We start from the raw sequence: 20,572 nt of genomic DNA, 5'->3' as shown, positions 1-20,572 counted from the left end.
GGATGCATCAGTACTACTAGTTGGTTCTTGTATTGTTCTGGTTTTGACCCCAAGGCATTCCATCTTAGGCTTTTTACGAATACCAAATGAGTACTAAACTCAAAGATAGAATCTTTAATACAAAAGCTACAAAAGGAGGTGGACAGAAGTAAATTAATAAGTGACAGGAATATGCATCTCAATACTGAAGTGGCATAAAAATCTTAGAGAAGTGTTTTCTCGCCAGAGAAACAAGGACACACTGGCTGTGCAAAGCAATCCTTGTTAATCACATAGTCCTCACTAGAGCTGGATATTAGCACTGATGTCCCAATTCTATTTGATTCTGATTCACAGTGCCCTGATTTATTCTGATAATGATTTTATCTTAACTGAATTAGCGTGCACTGATATATTTGAAGTGGTGTCTTTTTTTTAGATAACCATGCTTAGAGAACATTAATATAATGTGACAAATTTCAGGAGCACTTTGTTTGAAGGACATCTACATAGTGACTTCATATTATATGCATAAGCATGGAATGACATTTAAGAAGAAATACCTGATTAATGAACAATTGACATCAGTATTTGGAAGATGTGGAACAAAATATCATTGCTGTTTAAAAAATGATTATTTTAATACAATGCAACAGCATCTACCTTATAAAACATCAATGTTATCGAATAATATTATTATAATATCAAATATTGCTAATCTTTTTTTTTTTTTTTTTTGGCTGACGCCATGCTTTTCAAGGTATTGCCTAGAGATTAAAATGCAGTATCTTTGGTTTTCATATATAGATCTAAATTGGGGTATCTTTAATATATTGTTATAGTATACTAGACATTAAGCCCGTTACAATAACGGGCGCTAGAACAGTAGTGATTAAACATTAGTAGGAACAGTCTATATTAAATGGCAAGGGACCCTGACCTCATTCTGTTTCTTGTCTTAATTCTTTTTTTTTGTCAAAAATATTTTTTCAAGAAGCCTAAAGTAAAATAATAATAAAAATAAAATAGAAACGTACATGACAATACAGTAAGTGTAATTAATATTGCCTTAGTGTAAAACTTTGTAACAATCTGTAATATCTGAAGAAGATATTTAGGTAAAATTTTCAACTTTTTTTACCTCATGAAATTTTTCTGTACAATTTCATTATAGACAACATTTCTTGTAAATATTCTGTCTGAATTTGGCAACAGTTTGCCTTGTTCAGGAATCTGTACAACCTTGACAACAACATCTGGAAAACTTCTAACTCTTGATAATGCAACATAAAACTGACCATGGCTGAATACTGGTTCTGGCAAGTAAATGTCAACCTTTTCTAAGGTTTGCTCTTCTGAGTCTTTCTCTTTTAGCGTGTTTCTGACAGTCATTTTCTTTTTCTTCAATCGATCTATTTGCTCATATTTTTCTTTGTCTTTTAGCGTTTCTTTTGTTGATGTTTACTTGTTGAGCTGACCGTTCTTCCAGGAGATGTTGCCTATATAGGATTTGATTGTTTGTGTCTTTTGTCCTACTCGATGTGTCCTTTTTTTGGGTGGCATGTTGTTAGTAGATACGTCCGTAATATTTTCTCCTACAGTAATACTGGCTTGTATGTGGCTGTAATATGCATCAGTGTATTGTGTGCCTTTAATTTTCTCTCGCAGTAATACTGGTTTGTATTTCCGTAAAATGCCTGTAATTTTCTCTGACAGTAATACTGGCTTTGATGTCTGTAATATTACTTTCATTTTTATTTTTTTTACATTATAAAGTTAACACATTGCATAGAACAAAAGTAAAGTATAACAAGCTTCGTACTAAAGTTAGTCCCAAGGCTAGACAAGTAACAGTGGTTTAATAAAATTATTTTTGGTTGAGATGGTTGCAGCTGTATATCCAGGAGGATTTTGGAAGAGTAGTAAAGCTTGACTAGTCCAAGATGTTTTGTAAATTGGTGTGTTTTTAACAGATGCGTGTCATTTTTGTCTGAGAGCCTAAGTGTTGACAGCTAGGGCTGTTCGATATAACGATATATATCGGATGACAATATGAAAACGTCTATCGCTGCACATTACGCTATCGTTTGTTTCGTGGTGTCGCAAAATAAACTATTTACGGCAATATTTTTTTCATTGTTTTGATGGCCACCACGTGGATGCAGACACACTAGCATAGCTGATGAAGACGAGGCAACACCAGGTAGCTCCACACAGAAGGACCTTGTTCCTAAACGAGGGGCTACCTCTGTAGTATGGAGATGGTTTGGATTTGAAGAGTCAGACACGGATCAGAAAACGGTACTGTGCAAATTATGCTGCAAACCGATCGCTACCACAGACTCCAACACGACAAACCTCTTCTACTACCTCCGCAAAAAACACGTGAGCGAGCATGCAGAGAGTTTACAACTGAGAGGCAGGCCACGTAGGATATTACAGTTGTAAAGGTACTATTTAAACGAGCATGTTAAAAGCTTGGAAGATTAATTGTTACCAAAACAATTTTCTTAAGGCATAATTTTCCCTGCAGCGTTTGCTGTCAGCGTTAATCTTGTTAAAATTACGTTGACGCAACAACTGCATTAACGCACAAATCTCCGTTAACGAGTTACGCGGATGCCCGTGCTTGGGGCTGGACGGCATCAACACGCTTAGCGCCGCCCAGTCCCACGCACGGGCGATCAGCTGTAACTCATTAACGGAGATTTGCCACACTACGATGTGCAAATTAACATTTTACTAGAATGTAGCCTAAAAAATGATATATTTAATATTATATATTTAATATATTTTTGTCATAAGCCTTATTACTGCTACAGTTTGAAGTACAATGTTTACATTTGGTTTTGACAGTTAATGTTAGACTTGTATTTATTTTGTTTAAAGGGTTTATTGGCCTTATATAGTTTAGTTGTTAGTGCTTTGATCCTTTTATATTTAATATATGTTGTGAGAGTTATTGCTGCTGTAGGTTCACATTTTGTTTATGTCAGGCATTTTATATAGCAGTATTTTATATTGGGCCTTTAGTAATTTGTTTTTGAAAAGTGTTTTATATTTGATACATTAACATTTTATGTTTACATTCTAAGTCAAACATTTGCTCAAATGTTCTAAATAAAAGAACAGAAATAATTACAAGTTGAGTACTTCTCATTTTTGATTTTTTTAATTTAAATGAAAAAAAAGGAGTGGTGATTATATAAACTATTCACTGAATACAAAGAAAATGTACTATATCGTGATATCGGGATATGAAATGAAATATCGGGATATAAGATTTTGGTCATATCGCACAGCCCTACGCCATCATTCAGGTGACTTCACTTGAACTATAAGGACTTCATACTTTGCAGAACATAGAATTATACCCCATTCATGACCAACTACAGTTCACTCCATATAAAATTCAAATCTAGTTTGAGCAGCAAAGAAGCTCTGCCTACAAAAATGTTAATAAAATAAGTATTAAAGGGAAAAGGGGAGAGGGTGGTATTTTTTACCAGTAGTTAACTGGGTTTTTTGTTAACATGGAAAAGTACAAGTAGATTCCAGAATTAATTTGCTTTTGAATATCCAGTATTTAAACCAATATACACTTATTAGCCACAACGTTAAAACCGTCTGCCAAATATTGTGTAGGTCCCACTTGTGCTGTTTTCAAGGCATGGGCACCACCAGACCACTGAAGGTTTCCTGTGGTATCTAGTGACAAGACTTTAGCAGCAGATCCTTGAAGTCCTGTAAATTGCGAGGTGTGGCCCCCATGGATCATCAGACTTGTATTTCCAGCACTTCTCACAGATGCTCATTTGGGGAATTTTGAACACCTTGAACTTTTGTCATATCCCTCACACCATTTCTGAACAATTTTTACAGTTTGGAAAGGCATGTTATCCTTCTGAAAGAGGCTACTGCCTGACATCCACATGAATTCCAGGACCCAAGGTTTCCCAGCAGAACTTTTTCCAGAGCAACGCATTGCCTTTGCCGGCTTGCCATCTTTTCATAGTGCATCCTGCTGCCATCTGTTCCCCAGGTAAATGACACACACGCACCAGGCCAGCCACATGACGTAAATGAAAGCGTCATTCATCATGCCATCACACCTTCTTCTTTCCATCAGTGGTCCAAATCTGACACTCGCATGCCCATTGTAGGTGTTTTTGATTGGGGTGGGATGACAGGGGTCAGCATGGGAAATCTGACCATTATTAACCACTGCATACCGGGAACACCCCATAAGAACTGCCATTTTGGAGATGGTCTGATCTAGTCATATAGCCATCACAATTTGGCCCTTGTCAAAGTCACTCAGATTCTTACGCTTGCCTATTTTTCCTGCTTCCAACACATCACCTTCAAGAACTGACTTTTCTCTTAATGTCTAGTATATACCACCCTTTGACAGGTGCCATTCTAACAACATGATGAGTGTTTATTCACTTCACCGGACAGTGGTTTTAATGTGACTGATAATTGTATTTAACATGAAATACTCATATCTCAATATTCAAATTAGATCACAACTCTAATACAGAGTACCTTGCAAAGTTTAATTGTGTCTGAATATTTTATCAGGACAATGTGTTTGCATTAATATAATAGAAATGTCTGAAGTATGAACTGTCTTAGATAAACTGCTTCTTTTTGTTCACATAGCCACTTCCTATCCGGTGTATTAGTCAATTTGGCACTGGGGTCTGTTTTAGGTCAGAGGAGGGAAGTACATGTTTCCTAATTCATCTCTTTCAGTCCCTAACACGGTGAATGGTCAACTGGAGCATGGTCGTAAAGCATACAATCTTGAGAGCAGTGTTAGAGTCTGGTCCGATTTTCTGAGAGTTCATCTGCATCCTAAAACCATCTCTATTGTGAACCAGTATAGCTACGAGGGGTAAGAATGGAATTGTTCTCAAACTTTTTTACTGCACTAGTATTTTTTTTCTTTGTTTTCACAATGTATCTCTGTGTTTCAGAGAATGTGATCGTTTGGAAGCCTTTGGCCAAGGTGAATCTCTGTTGAAAGAAAACTCATTCCTTGATGATCTTGAAGACAAATTGCACTTCTTTGTTGAAGAGTGTGACTATCTGCAGGTAAATGCTTAATTTTGTTGTGTATGTCTAAATGTAGATTCTAATTCTGCTAAAACAAAGTCTTCACACAATAGAATTTAAATTATTCAAACTACTTATTTTAATTCAACACTGTTTCTTGCATTGTTAAAACCTTTTTTTTTCTGATTTACTGCATTTCATCTTTCTGTCAATACATTTAAAAAGTGGTTAAAACCCTTTTCAAGTTATTATAATTTAACATCTGTATGCACAGCTGACCTTGGGACCTCAACCCTGATCAAATATCAATAGTAAACAAAAAAGGAATTGGAAAAAACTTCTAATATGACATGGCATACCCTGGTCCAATTACCCACCTGCCCATATTAAGTAACAATAAATGAAAGTAAACAATTCTTTATAAAGATGATCAGTAATTTTGGTCAACCTGAATGGATTCTGGCATACTGTTCTTTGAAGAACTTCTTAAACAGTGAAATGTTTGATGGCTGTCCTGTTTGGTGAGTAAGATACTGTTGTTTCTGATGACATTTTCCCATTCTCATTGATTCAGATGGCATGATAAAAGATGTAATTTTGTTCTGAAGAGCACCTTTTGAACAGTTCTGGATTTAAGAATACCATATTAAATAATTTTAATGATGCTGTGACCTTGCATCACCTTGGCAAGATAAACCCCCATTATAAAAGTTGTGTTCAAAATCTAAGATACTATTTTAAGTTCCTTATTTTCATCTATGTATTGACTTAATTGAAATTTAGTTGTTTTCTTGAAACTGTATGGTAAATGCTGCCCGACTTGACTGATAATTGTGTGGGTTCATCATAGTGCATCTCTTCAGGTACATACTTGCCCACTGCGACACATTTTCTATGCACTATGCAGCAGCAATAGAGTGGAAATGTTTTCTATTTACATAAGCAAATTCATTCTTTGAACGTGCCTTTATAGTGTAGCGATGGCATCGAGCACCACAACGGATCAATTCTCTGCTCTTTACTTTGAGATGACTCGCTATCCTTAAAAGGACTGCTTGCCTTTTGCCTCACTAGTTGGAAAAAGCACCTGCAACTGTGCATAGCTGCTGTTTTTATCAGTTCTCCAGCTATATATGATTTAATGCCAGGTCATTCTTTTGATGATTCATCCGTGGCTGATGTAAGTTGTCCTGCACTGTTGCAATAGCAATGTGCATGCAGCTGACCGCTCCAATTACATTTAGAAAACCAGATGTTGCTGCGAATTGCTCTTTTATGATTTCCAGTTCAACCACAGTATAAGGAAATCTTATCTATCGGGATGATAAGTAGATAATACTATCCTATACAGCTAACATCTCGAGACCCTATGATGTTTGTGAAATACCCAATCATTGGTAAGTTCATGTTGAAAAGCTTGAGTGGGCAGAACTTGCAAAGGAGCAGGTTAGCACAGTTCCTTAAAGTCTGCCTTTGTAAAGCTGGTGAGAGTTCAGCACACAGCTTCAAGAAGATAGCTCTTGAAAATCAAAATTGACAAGCCAGTCATCATCATCTGTAAATATGTGCTCTCTTCTAACTCTTCAGTTTGCAATGTCTTCTAACAATGCTGAAGCAGCCATAGTAGTTGGAATAGTTTGGCCATTCCATGCACCACTGTATTGTTACAGAATGATTACAATCAAGTGAATTAAATTGCAATTAGTTTTGGTACATTGATAAAACCCACATCATAGATGTGAACCTAAAAAAGAAAAACAGACCACAGAAACAGTAGCACTGCTTTGATGCAGAGCGCCTCCAGTTTGCAAAACTGAGCAGAAAAATGTGTATGCAAGGGGGGACCCTACTGTGAAAATGTGTATGGCTTTACGCCAAGTTTAGTTTTTGTAAGTTTAGTGAGCATGGAAATGGGCATACACAATATTTTTGTGCGTACGTACCATTTATTCGTGAGGCTTCTGCTCTTTGTTAACAAATTGGGTATTTGTATATCTCATGTCAAGCCAGTCTCCAAGTTCTTATGTTGATAAAGGGAGGAGTTTAGCTGCCTGTATATCTATTACATCCTATTAGTGAGATCAGAACAGTTGAATTCAGCACATCTCAAAAAATCACGCGGTTGTGGCTTATTTAAGCAGTAGCTTAAGTATCAGGAGTTGGTGTATTCTTATCTTTAGTGGATATATCATTTCATAACAAAAAATATTGCAGAATATTTAGAGAGAAATATCAACTTGCTGCCTCCCACAGTGACATGCACGTTAAGTAAATTGGCGCTCCTAAATAGGCCCTAGTGTATGGTTGGGATGCGAGTGTGTATTGTGGTAGAAATCAAAAAATATAGAAGAAACTGACATAATAAAGAAAGACACATTAGGACAAGTTTGATAAAACCGCTTTGAGTCAGGAACCAGAAGGAAGAAACTTGTCCATTGCATCTTTTCTTTGACCTCCGCAAATGATAAACAATTCGTCACTGTAGTCTGTTACAGAATGGTCAAAAAAATAAGGGCAGATATTCATATTTACATAACAGTGCTCAATTAATCCTGACATTTACTCTGATTGGTTTGTTGGCTTACACCCAAATAACTTACCCAGGTGAAAAAAGTATACTGAAGTGTACTAAATATTAGTGTGCTAAAGCATAAAAATATACTTGGTCTAGGAGTAATGATAAGCATATTTTAAATGTGTTAAATTAGAACAACAAATTTTGTGGTAAATTTATTCAAACTCTACAAAATATCAACTTTGTGTTCAATATACTTACATTGAACTAATGAGACTATTTTAAGTATACCTCAGTATACTTGAATTGCATTGCTTTATATGTAATTTTAAAAAAATCTATGCATACTTACAATAGATTTAAAATGTACTTTTATCTATTACAAGTGTACTGTTACATTTTATTTTAATAATGTATTTGAAATAGCTGACAAATACATTTAAAATATTATTAGTATTTGGTCATACTTTTAAGTTTATTTAAATTTGTAAAGTAGTACATTATAATGGAACTTTAATTGTATATTATCAGACAAGTTATATACTTACATTTAAAATATATTCTATTACATGATCACTATAATTATAGTTTTAGTGAATAATAAATGTCTTTGAAATAGTTGAAAAAAATACATTTATAATGTGAATATCAGTACATTACAAATAAACAGTTGTGTCTTAAAAATATAGCTAAATTACACTTTTATTGTGTATCAAACATGCTATAATATATATTGTGTAATCTTTTAATGCAATTATACACTCACAATTATTACGTGATGAAAATACACTTAAAGTATATTACATTATGAAATTAGTACTTATGAAAAAATGCACAAATTTAAATTAAATGCAAGTCAACCTTTATAATAATTACTTCACTTATTTATAATTAACTGAGGACACTTAGCTTCAGCCCCAAAACACAACAAAATAAATGTATTCAAAAGTCAAGATAATTTAAGCTACACTAGCCAACCCGCGGCGTAGCATACACTGCATAATCAGGCCGCTTTTTAAATGATTTTTAAGCACAGAGGAAAAAATAAACATTTGAAAAATCTGTAACTTAATAAACCACCAAGAAAAGTAACATTGCAACAGTGCACGCTACGAACCAACATACAATTGTCCGTGACTGAAAACCGGAGGAGCACCGTCGCGCTTTCTCCTTCCAAAGCGAAGGATTGGGTTGAACGGCGCTCGTTCAGTATGCACTGCCCGCTTATGTGCCCGCCCCCAACTCCCTACCTGTGAGTCACGTTGACTGTTAATTTTCCAAACACCGCCTCAGTCGGTTTCCACGTTGATTTTTCATTGTTCTTTGCGGTTCCGGCTGCTTTTTTTTTATATATAATCCACCAAGTCACCCGACCATGGGGGGCTTTACAAAGGGCAGGGACGTAATCAGTGCGCGCGTATGACCCGCACGTACTGGGAATTTCTCGTTCGTGGGGAACAATTGGTAGCCACGGTCTCCATCACGAATGGGGTTCAACGGCTTGCCCACGCCTCCCCGCGCTGGGTAGACACACGTTGATCCATTCAGTGTAGCGTGCGTGCAGTACCGGGCATACAAGTGCATCACAGACCTGTTAATGCTCAATCTCACGTGGCTGAAAGCCACTTGTCCCTCTAAGAATTTGGACGCCGACCGCTGTTGGGTCGTGTAACTATTTAGCAGGCGGAGTCTCGTTCGTTTTCGGAAGTAACCAGCCAAATCGCTCCACCAACTAAGAACTGCCATGCACCACCACCCACAGAATCGAGAAAGAGCTATCAATCTGTCAATCCTGTCCGTGTCCGGGCCGGGTGAGGTTTCCTGTGTTGAGTCAAATGAAGCGAAAGGCTCCACACTTGGTGGTGCCCTTCCGTCAATTCCTTTAAGTTTCAGCTTTGTAACCATACTCCCCTATGAACCCAAAGACTTAGGTTACCCGGTTGGCTGCCCGGCGGGTCATGGGAATGACGCCGCTGGATCGCCTGTTGCGGGGCCTGCATTGGTGTAGCAGGTCAGACGGTAATGAAACAGAGGCACAGGGCTTATTGGTTTTTAAAGACTGCTTCCTTCATTGGGTTTTAACCAATGCACGGAACGAACTAACACACAATCGTCCGTGCGGCGCTCAGGGTGGAACGGGAGGAGAGGAGAAGGACATCCACTCCGCTCCCTCCGTCATACTAGTCTGCTGATTTCTCGTTCAGTATACACTGCCTGCTCATGTGCCCACCTCCAACTCGTCACTCGAGTCGTTGTCGTCTTTGTACAGTCCAGATGCACCTGTGACTCAGGTAGACTTTTCATTGCTCTGTGCGGTTTTGGCTGCCTTTCTATATATAATCCACCAAGACACCCGACCACGGTGGGAGGGGGGTGTGTACAAAGTGCAGGAGTATCTAAGAAGACGCATGTTTGTCGCGGATGCGAATTGCTGTATGTAGCGTGTAAAACAGTTTGCTATAGTGCACGCTGTCGTGCGTCGTAACCAAAAACTTGTTTTTTAAAGACTGCTCACTTCATTGTGTTTTAACCTCAGTTGTAAAGGAACATTTTAAGTATCCCATGGGATACCCCTCGCAAACAGTTTTACATGCCGCATATGGTGATTCACCTCTGCGAGAAACATGCCTCTATTAACAGTCAACGTGGGTCGGAGCTGCATGTGACCTCTACGACAGACGAATATAAATGACGCCGGTTTTTCTGTGTCGTCTCGTCCGAGTTGGTGGGCGTGGCTCTGTGAGTTGTCGTCGTATCCAATGGTCTTGGAGTTGGTGGGCGTGGCTCCTTCCTGCGTGCGCCATAGGTGTCTCACTTGTCGGCGGCTTAGTGAATCCACGCCCCCTTCCGGCGTGCTTTCCATGGTTGTCTTGCCTTAGTGAATTATATATATAGATGTTTAACCCATTTCTTGAAAAATGTTAATTTATAAAGAAAGCTCAATTAACTAAAAACAATCTCAAATAAAAATGTCACTTCTTTCTAGAAAATTGTTCATTGTTACATTTCTGTCTTATGGTGGCTCGTACACCAGAGGCAGATGAAATAATAACAAATACATTTTTTTTACTTTGCATTTTTTTAAACTTGTACTATTTATTTAAACTGGGTTCAATAAGTTAATCGGTAGCTGTTCCCCAGGTTATGAAGACATTCTTTGTCTTTAAATAAAAACAGAACATAGATTGGAACATATGTATATAGTTTATATTTCATGTTAGTTGGTCATATGTATATCTCCTTCAGTACACTACAAAATCTTAACCAACAACATAGTATAGTACTAAAGAGGGAGAGAAACTCTGTATGCATTTGAGTACACAGTATTCTAAAAACTTTTTGAAACAGTTTAAAAGGAAAAAAGATCACGAATTAAAGTTAACACAGCATTCAATCAGTGTTTAACAGTAACACAATGTTGACCACAATCCTGTCCAACTTGGCCAGAGACAGAGCTGAGCCAGCTGACAATTAAAGCTGCAGGAAGTTTTAATGCAAGTAAAGTCGTATGTTGGTTGGTTATTATCGTATTTAGTTGGAAATTTTAAGACAACAAACACTGTATCTAAATACTTCAATTTGGATATTACAATCAATAACATAACCTTTATAGCTGGAAAATATGACTGAAAAAGATATATGAATACCTGTGATAGCTTGCACCTTCTCTACATCAAGATGTGCTTTTAAATGGGCTCCTTTTAAGTGTTTCCCTGTTAGAGTTGATTCCATCACTATTTCCCTGAAAAACACTAAAACATCCAGCTCCTGCATGAACATTCTCATTCTGGACCTATTAAGCTTCTGTTAGGCCCTCTTTGGGACCATTGTACAGCATTTGTATTGGTCAAAGAATGCTGTTTGAGAAGACAGAAAAAGAGAAAAAACTATTTAGTACACACATGTATAAATGCATACTTTCTAACATAAAACATTAAGATACTACCTACAAAGCACACATTTACAGACATAATGGTATAACCAAAAATAAGTCATTTTCAAATACTAGATCCTTTTAAGCATTTAATTGATTTACTGAGTAATAGTGTGAATTTCCCGTTGGGGATTAATAAAGTATCTATCTATCTATCGATACCAAATTCACAATACCAAATTCTCATACTTTGGTACAATATCAGGAAAAGTATAAAATTTCAAACAATAGATATTTTTTTGTAATAATTGTGCAGTGGTAGGCAAAAAGCTTCAATGGTCAGAGCAAACTGGAAGAGCAGATTGTAGAATCAATACCATGAAAAATGAGTATTGAAAGACTTTTATGTATGATGGAATCGATGCTTTTGATGATCCTTCTGAACAATTCCAAATTGTTAATCATAAGTTGTAGCCTACCATTTCTACATCATGGTTTGCTATAGTAGTAGTTGATGCTCCAGAGGTTGAGAGCACAGAAGATGAGGTTCATTTTTCCAAGTTCATCATGTCAAGAACGACCTTAATGCACTCCTTCATAGATCTGACCAGCTCATGTAGTTCTAAGTTATGATATAGTTCAAGAAATATGTTACTGTTATAACATCACATTATAAAGGGACAATTGCAGTTGTTCATGTTCTCTAGGTTAAAAAAAAACTCAAGCCCATGTTCTACACATGTCATTATAGTTTTATTATTGATTCCTGTGTCTGTCCTTGGCCTATGAGGACAGAGGACCTGGGAGACATTCATCATGACTCAGATCAGGGCTCACATGCAATGTAAGAACAGTTTACATCAGAGTTTGATAAATAGCTGACATTAACTATCACATGGAGTACAACCTGCATGCTGGTTATTTTTAATGAAATAAGGGAGTCGGTTTGCATTTCTGAACATCCATGAACATAGACATGCCCAAAAAAAAACTACTCAAGTGCTGTAGTTATTGTGAAATAACCCAGACATCTGAAAATGCTGAAATATGGAGTCTTGTATCTCCTTTTTTTCTACTCCTTGATTTTATCATGTGATATGCACACAATGTCAGACCAGAACAGAAAGCCCACTCTTGCATGCAATATGCTTGTCATGTTTGCAATCGAGGGTAGGAGCGTAGATCGACTGGTAAATTGAGAGCTTTGCCTTACGGCTCCGCTCCTTTTTCACCACGACAGACCGATGCAGAGCCCGCATCACTGCGGATGCCGCACCGATCCGCCTGTCGATCTCACGCTCCATTCTTCCCTCACTCGTGAACAAGACCCCGAGATACTTGAACTCCTCCACTTGGGGCAGGATCTCTCCCCCAACCCTGAGAGGTCACTCCACCCTTTTCCGGCTGAGGACCATGCTCTCGGATTTGGAGGTGCTGATTCTCATCCCAGCCGCTTCACACTCAGCTGCGAACTGACCCAGAGAGAGCTGAAGATCACGGCCTGATGAAGCAAACAGGACAACATCATCTGCAAAAAGCAGTGACCCAATCCTGAGTCCACCAAACCGACCCCTTCAACACCCTGGCTGCGCCTAGAAATTCTGTCCATAAAAGTTATGAACAGAATCGGTGACAAAGGGCAGCCCTGGCGGAGTCCAACTCTCACTGGAAACGGGCTCGACTTACTGCCGGCAATGCGGACCAAGCTCTGACACCGGTTGTACAGAGACCGAACAGCTCTTATCAGGGGTCCGTACCCCATACTCCCGAGCACCCCCACAGGATTCCCCGAGGGACACGGTCAAATGCCTTTTCCAAGTCCACAAAACACATGTAGACCGGTCGGGCAAACTCCCATGCACCCTCCAGGACTCTGCTAAGGGTGAAGAGCTGGTCCACTGTTCCGCACCAGGACGAAACCACACTGTTCCTCCTGAATCCGAGGTTCACTATCCGACGGACCCTCCTCTCCAGAACCCCGAATAGACTTTTCCAGGGAGGCTGAGGAGTGTGATCCCTCTATAGTTGGAACACACCCTCCGGTCCCCCTTTTTAAAGAGGGGGACCACCCCCCCGGTCTGCCAATCCAGAGGCACTGTCCCGATGTCCATGCGATGTTGCAGAGACGTGTCAACCAAGACAGTCCTACAACATCCAGAGCCTTAAGGAACTCCGGCGATCTCATCCACCCCGGGCCCTGCCACCAAGGAGTTTTTGACCACCTCGGTGACTTCAGTCCCAGAGATGGGAGAGCCCACCTCAGAGTCCCCAGGCTCTGCTTCCTCATTGGAAGGCATGTTAGTGGGATTGAGGAGGTCTTGAAGTACTCCTCCCACCGACCCACAGCGTCGAGTGAGGTCAGCAGCGCACCATCCCACCATATACGGTGTTGACACTGCACTGCTTCCCCTCCTGAGACGCCGGACGGTGGACCAGAATCTCCTCGAAGCCGTCCAAAGTCGTTCTCCATGGCCTCTCCAAACTCCTCCCATGCCCGAGTTTTGCCTCAGCAACAACCGAAGCCGCGTTCGCTTGGCCTGCGGTACCTATCAGCTGCCTCCAGAGACCCACAGGACAAAAAGTCCTATAGGACTCCTTCTTCAGCTTGACGGCATCCCTCACCGCCTGTCCACCAACGGGTTCGGGATATGCCCGCCACGACAGGCACCGACCACCTTGCGGCCACAGCTCCGGTCAGCCGCCTCAACAATAGAGGCACGGAACATGGCCCATTCGACTCAATGTCCCCACCTCCCTCGGGGCGTGGTTGAAGTTCTGCCGGAGGTGGGAGTTGAAGCTCCTTCTGACAGGGGACTCATGCCAGCCGTTCCCAGCAGACCCTCACAACACGCTTGGGCCTACCAGGTCTGACCGCATCTTCCCCACCATCGAAGCCAACTCACCACCAGGTGGTGATCAGTTGACAGCTCGCCCCTCTCTTCACCCGAGTGTCCAAGACATATGGCGCAAAGTCCGGCGACACGACCACAAAGTCGATCATCGACCTGAGGCCTAGGGTGTCCTGGTGCCAAGTGCACATATGAACACCCTTATGCTTGAACATGGTGTTCGTTATGGACAATCCATGACGAGCACAGAAGTCCAATAACAAAACACCGCTCGGGTTCAGATCGGGGGGGCCATTCCTCCCAATCACGCCCTTCCAGGTCTCACTGTCATTGCCCACGTGAGCATTGAAGTCTCCCAGCAAAACGAGGGAATCCCCAGAAGGTATGCCCTCTAGCAACCCCTCCAGAGACTCCAAAAAGGGTGGATACTCCAAACTGCTGTTCGGCGCATATGCACAAACAACAGTCAGGACCCTTCCCCACCCGGCGGAGGGAGGCCACCCTCTCGCCCACGGGGTAAACCCCAATGCACAGGCTCCAAGTCGGGGCAATAAGTATGCTCGGCGCCTCTCACCGGGGGCAACTCCAGAGTGGTAGAGAGTCCAGCCCCTCTCAAGGAGATTGGTTCCAGAGTCCAAGCTGTGCGTCGAGGTGAGTCCGACTATATCTAGCCGGAACCTCTCGACCTCGCGCACTAGCTCAGGCTCCTTCCCCTTCAGAGAGGTGACATTCCACGTCCCAAGAGCCAGTTTCTGTAGCCGAGGATCAGACCGCCAAGGTCCCCCCCGCCTTCGGCCACCACCCAACTCACACTGCACCCAACCTCCTTGGCCCCTCCCATAGGTGGTGAACCTTTGTTACTATCCATATTATTTTACAAATATTAATTTAGGAATTAAAACAAATTTTGGTTCCATTAAAAAAAATGCACACCTCCAAAAAAAAGGACTTTTACTTGCAGTACCAGCAAACAATAGGGGGGGGTGCATTGTGTTCAAATTGGAACGTGACATCAGAGACTCTTTTTACTATCTAGTGGAACCTTGGATTGCGAGCATAATTTGTTCCGGAAACGTGCTTGTAATCCAAAACACTCATATATCAAAGCGAATTTCACCATAAAAAATAATGGAAACTCGGATGATTCGTTCCACAACCTAAAACTATTCATATAAAAATGATTAATACAAAATATAAAGTAAAAATACATAAAATAAATTAACCTGCACTTTATCTTTGAAAAGAATCATGGCTGGTGTGAGGGAGACGAGAGAGAGGAGGGTTATTGTGTAGGACGGCTTTCACTCTAACTAACAGAATCCCTGCTATCTGTTGGCTCACTGGAATCTTCTTCTTTTTTCCTCTCCAATAACAGTTGCTTTTGCCTGAAGAGTCACTACACTTGGACACAAAATTTAAAAATACTTTATGCACTGTAAGGTTTCTAAACTGGATTCCTCCCAAAGGGATGTCACTCGGAAGAACGTCCCGAATCAACCGCATGCTCCCAGCGCTGTAGCAGTTTGGCGTAAAAGCGACTCCGAAAAGATCGCGGACATGCTATAAGCGCCTGCCGTTGATGGGTGATGCAAGGAAAATTATAAATGCGTATTACTTAGCCATTAACCTGGCCATGACGGTGCCTGCCTGCTGTGTCTGTGAATAAGAGAATGGTAGATCCTGTTACGATAAATAATCGTGATGTTCCTGTTTCAAGCTGAATAAAGCTGGTGTTGCTAAAGTACTGAGATTCAGCTTCATGTTTTAGGGTGTAAGACAGGGACTCACATGGGACTGAGCATGGGAGACGATTACCCACAATCCAGAGAGAGAGAGAGAGAGAGAGAGAGAGAGAGAGAAACACCAACAACAGCAGTGAACATCAGAGCATTCATGATACCCAGTCTAATGCTAACAACTAGCTGTTGTTACCCTGCTTCATCTGGGAAATTTTCTAAGTTGGTGGGCCTTAGTTATAGTGCCAGTGGTTAATTGGATGTATTAGAAATGCTGTGTAACTAAGAACTTTTCTGTATACAATATTTGTATATTTTTCTAATCAGGATGTAATATCATTAGTTCACTTGAGCAGCTTACTGTTGAACATGCAACATACAGTTCTTGTTGTAAAAGAGATTGCAGCAGAACTCTGTAATAAAGGACACCACCAATAACAGTGTTCTGTAAAATTATAAAGGTCATTTAAAGTTGTTTGCATTAGCGTCAAAGCCTAAAATTAGTTTTTTTTCAGTATAGCGATGGTTTGAATAAATATCTACCAACAAAGAAACAAGTTACTTAATACTTTTAACTCAGAAACCACTGTCCTGTTCTCTTCTTATCACATTTTTTTTTTAAATAGCATCGCAATCAGGTTGGGGCTCTGTAGTGCATATCACATGGTCTGTCTTGTGTGCTGCTTCTTGCGTGCCCTGGTCGGCTGCTTAGTGAATTATATATCCTTGATTAATGAAAACATTCTTGGCAAATGCTTTCGCTCGAATTGTTGGTGGACGGGGCTCTGTCGTGCGTATCCCATGGTCTGTCTTGCGTGCCATGGTTGGCTGATTAGTGAATTGTTATGCTATGAAAAAAAATCAGGCTTCATTCTGTTCAATTATTGCTTGCCACCAACAGGTAATTTGCATTGCTATGGTTGGTATTGACTTAATGTAGTGTAATCGGTTTATCTCAAATTTATTGTCACTTGTGATGCACACTTTAAAAATGAAGTGTACACTTGTCAAGGGAATTATGCCACCACTGGCTGGCTGCCCGAATCTTGCTTTGTAGATTGTCAGATATAACAATAATAAGTAATTATGAGCAACACAGCGGCATTTCCTTTCGAATACATTCAATTTCACGTGAGAGTTTGCAATAGAAAAGCTTACTAAAAAAGGTATTTTGGCTTGGAAGCTTAAGTTTTTAGGAGGAGGGGTGGTAAAGAAAGGAAGTTTGCTGATTAGGGTTTGACAACACTGCATATTGTTTTGGCACCACATTTCTCTGAAAAGGGACCACATTAAAATAAAAAGGGGGAAAGTGTCTTCAGCGCTACATGATATTTTTCCCCATTTCTAATTTCGCTTGTTTCACCAAAGGGAACCCCTCCTATCCCTACTCTAAAATCATGCTTGATTCACGAAGTTGGAACACACCCCCCAGTTCTTTAGTTACTGTCTGTGGGTCAGCAACCTTTAAAAGGTAAAACTGGGTCCCGGTGCCATAAAGGTTGGGAAACACTGCTCTAAGATAAATGATGTAAAGCAGTGATACAGTGAAATAATTATTGCAAAGTGCTTGAGGAATAAAATGCAGCATTTACTACCTAATGATGACATGTAGCTTTTATAAGTTCTGTGATTTGAACTTTGAGTGCTGATGAAATTGTCTGGAGCATCACACTTGCTGATGGGAATTGTAATTCCCACATTTGCATTTGCATAAGATTGCAGATAAGATTTTGGGGGGGGTTGTGGATAATTTATATTACCAGCCAACCCGCGGCCTAACATACGCCGCATAATTATGTATTGATGGGTGAACACTTCCTGAAAGACACAGTTGTCCAAATGGGGTGGGTTTGAGGATACGACTGTAAGAGAATGAAAAGATTGAACTTTGGAGAGAGCAACATACGATTGTCCGCGACTGAAAACTGGAGGACCGCCTCTGCGCCCCCGCCTCCCAGACCGAGGGACGGGGCTGGACGGTGTCCCTCTAATACATTGGACGCCGACCGCTTAGGGGTCGTGTAACTATTTAGCAGGAGGGAGTCTCGCTTGTTATCGGAATTAACCAGACAAATCGCTCTACCAACTAAGAATGGCCATGCACCAGCACCCACAGAATCGAGATAAAGCTATCAATCTGTCAATCCTCTCCGTGTCTGGACCGGGTGAGGTTTCCCGTGTTGAGTCAAATTAAGCCACAGGCTCCACTCCTGGTGGTGCCCTTCCGTCAATTCCTTTAAGTTCCAGCTTTGCAACCATACTCCCCCCCCGGAACCCACAGACTTTGGTTTCCCGGTTGGCTGCCCGGCGGGTCATGGGAATAACGCCGCCAGATCGCCAGTCGGCAGCGTCTGTGGTTAGAACCACGACGGTATCTGAACGTCTTCGAACCTCTGACTTTCGTTCTTGATTAATGAAAACATTCTTGGCGAATGCTTTCACTCTCGCTCGAATTGTTGGTGGGGGGGCTCTGTCGTGCGTATCCCATGGTCTGTCTTGCGTGCCATGGTTGGCTGATTAGTGAATTGTTGGTGGGTGGGGCTCTGTCTTGTGTGCGTCTTGCTTGCCATGTCTTGCGTGCGTCTTGCTTGCCATGTCTTGCGTGCATCTTGCTTGCCATGGACTTAGTGAATTATATATATATAGATATACCTTTCTTACTGGATCAGTTGTGTTAAATTGACTATGCCTTACAGCCACAGTTCATGGCAAGCAATTGCTAAACACATCTTGTTTGAGCTTAATTGATCTTTTCACTTCACTTGTGCAGGTAGCTGTCATTTGCATTAATTTTCATGCCCCATTTCTCCATGTGATTGCTGTCTGTGTTGTGATGAAATGGGAGACATAGTGTATTAGAACAGGCATGTCAAACACGTGGCGCCTGGGCCGCATGCAGCCCACAACAGAAATCTGTGCGGCCCACATGACAGATCCTAGTTAGCACTGAACTTGCACAAAATGATTACTATCGTTAGTGATTGAATCATTCTGCATCTTCGGCGTTACTTATTGACTTTTCTTACTTCTGCCTTCTGACAAAAGCACGTTTTCCCATGGCATTACGATACCGGAAACGTCATCTGCTAGTATACCCACGAGCCTTTACCAAAGTTAATGAGCCGCAACGTCACAACTGAAGTGCTAGGCTGCAGCAGGGGCGGCCTTAGGCATGTGCAAATTGTGCACCTGCACAGGGCCGACACGCCAATATATATTGAATCTAAAACTGAAAGAGAAAATAACGACACAGCTGACGGCAATGTGGCTGAAAAACATTGTTTCTTATTAATTAATATGTTGTATTTACTAATATCGATAGAGTCGGAGCAGTAAGCTATATGTAGTATTATAACGTTCTGCCGTAATGAGAATATAATGGGCCTCCACTTGGTTTTTAAGTTATGGACATGCGCATATAGACGCGTGTCATAAGCATTAAGGCGGCTATGCAGTATCCGCAACGGACGTGGCCATCCGCCATGCATAAGATACCTTATTTACATTGGCAGGCTTAAGGGGCCACCAATTCTTTCTGTGCCTAGGGCCGCCACGAGCCTAGAGCCGACCCTGCTAGGCTACACTACTGGCTGGGCTGCTGAGACTGGCCACTGGGCAGAACTGACCATCACGAGTAGTAATAGCCCTCATATTTTCACATTTTTTTGCTCTAGTTTTATGTAATTTTGTGCTAGTATTGTAACAAACAGTTAGTGCAGACTACAGCTGAAGATCTGAAGTGGACGCGAGAAGTTGGTGAGTTGTTAACATATTTTTGTGATTTTGAGTTTGTAAAATTATTGTAGCTCAGGTGGCTTTTTGCATATTGGCTTATTTCACAATATAAACTTTGAAGTAAACTTAGTAAAGTAAAATTAGATTTTTGGAGGATTTGTTTTCCAACTTGAATTACTGAGCAATTCAGTGAGCGTTTTCGTGATTTCAGCTCACACGAACAGGACTTTGCCCTGTTCTCTTACAACGTTGAAAATGCACCTGAGAATATCCAAATGGAATTGATTGAACTGCAGTCAGATTCTATTCTGAAGGCAAAATACAACGAAGTTGGTGTGCCAGGCTCGTATGCTTACCTGCCACCCTCGTATATGCAGATCCGTAAGTTGACATCGAGAGTACTGTCTACGTTCGGAAGCACTTTTGTGAGAAATTGTTTTCGTTAATGAAAGCTACCAAAACCCCATATCGCTCAACACTTACTGTGTCATCCCTCATAAAAGCTGCAGCTGCACAAGATTTCAAGCCTGATATTGACGAACTGGCTACTAACAAGACATGCCAAGTGTCGGGACAAAAGAAATAGATCTCACCCTGTAAGACTCCTATATAAGCAATGAATATAATATAATAATATAAGGACCTAGCTAAGAGGCTAAGACTCTAATTGTACGCTGTTGTACAGAGAGTGTGTGGAAATAACTTGCTTTTTTTTAAACTTTAAACTTTACGTGTTACATTTTTTAAAGTTTTCAGTATTAGAAAGAAAGCTACAGTAACTTTGTATAATAGTATAATAGTATTTGTTACAGTGCAGCCCGCT

The 20,572-nt window shown here is 40.7% G+C and overlaps 1 protein-coding gene across 1 annotated transcript in view; it reads left to right on the top strand.

The window, feature by feature from the left end:
* Positions 1 to 20,572, top strand: part of msto1 (misato mitochondrial distribution and morphology regulator 1) — an 86,047-nt gene that overhangs the window by 52,483 nt on the left and 12,992 nt on the right. The window contains exons 6-7 of the mRNA XM_039766871.1: positions 4,738 to 4,879; positions 4,962 to 5,079. Of these exons, the coding sequence (XP_039622805.1) occupies positions 4,738 to 4,879; positions 4,962 to 5,079 (260 nt within the window). The remainder of the gene's footprint in view (positions 1 to 4,737; positions 4,880 to 4,961; positions 5,080 to 20,572) is intronic.

The sequence above is a fragment of the Polypterus senegalus genome, chromosome 1, assembly GCF_016835505.1.
Source record: "Polypterus senegalus isolate Bchr_013 chromosome 1, ASM1683550v1, whole genome shotgun sequence".
Taxonomy (NCBI): domain Eukaryota; kingdom Metazoa; phylum Chordata; class Cladistia; order Polypteriformes; family Polypteridae; genus Polypterus; species Polypterus senegalus.
This window is presented reverse-complemented; position numbering and strand designations above follow the sequence as displayed.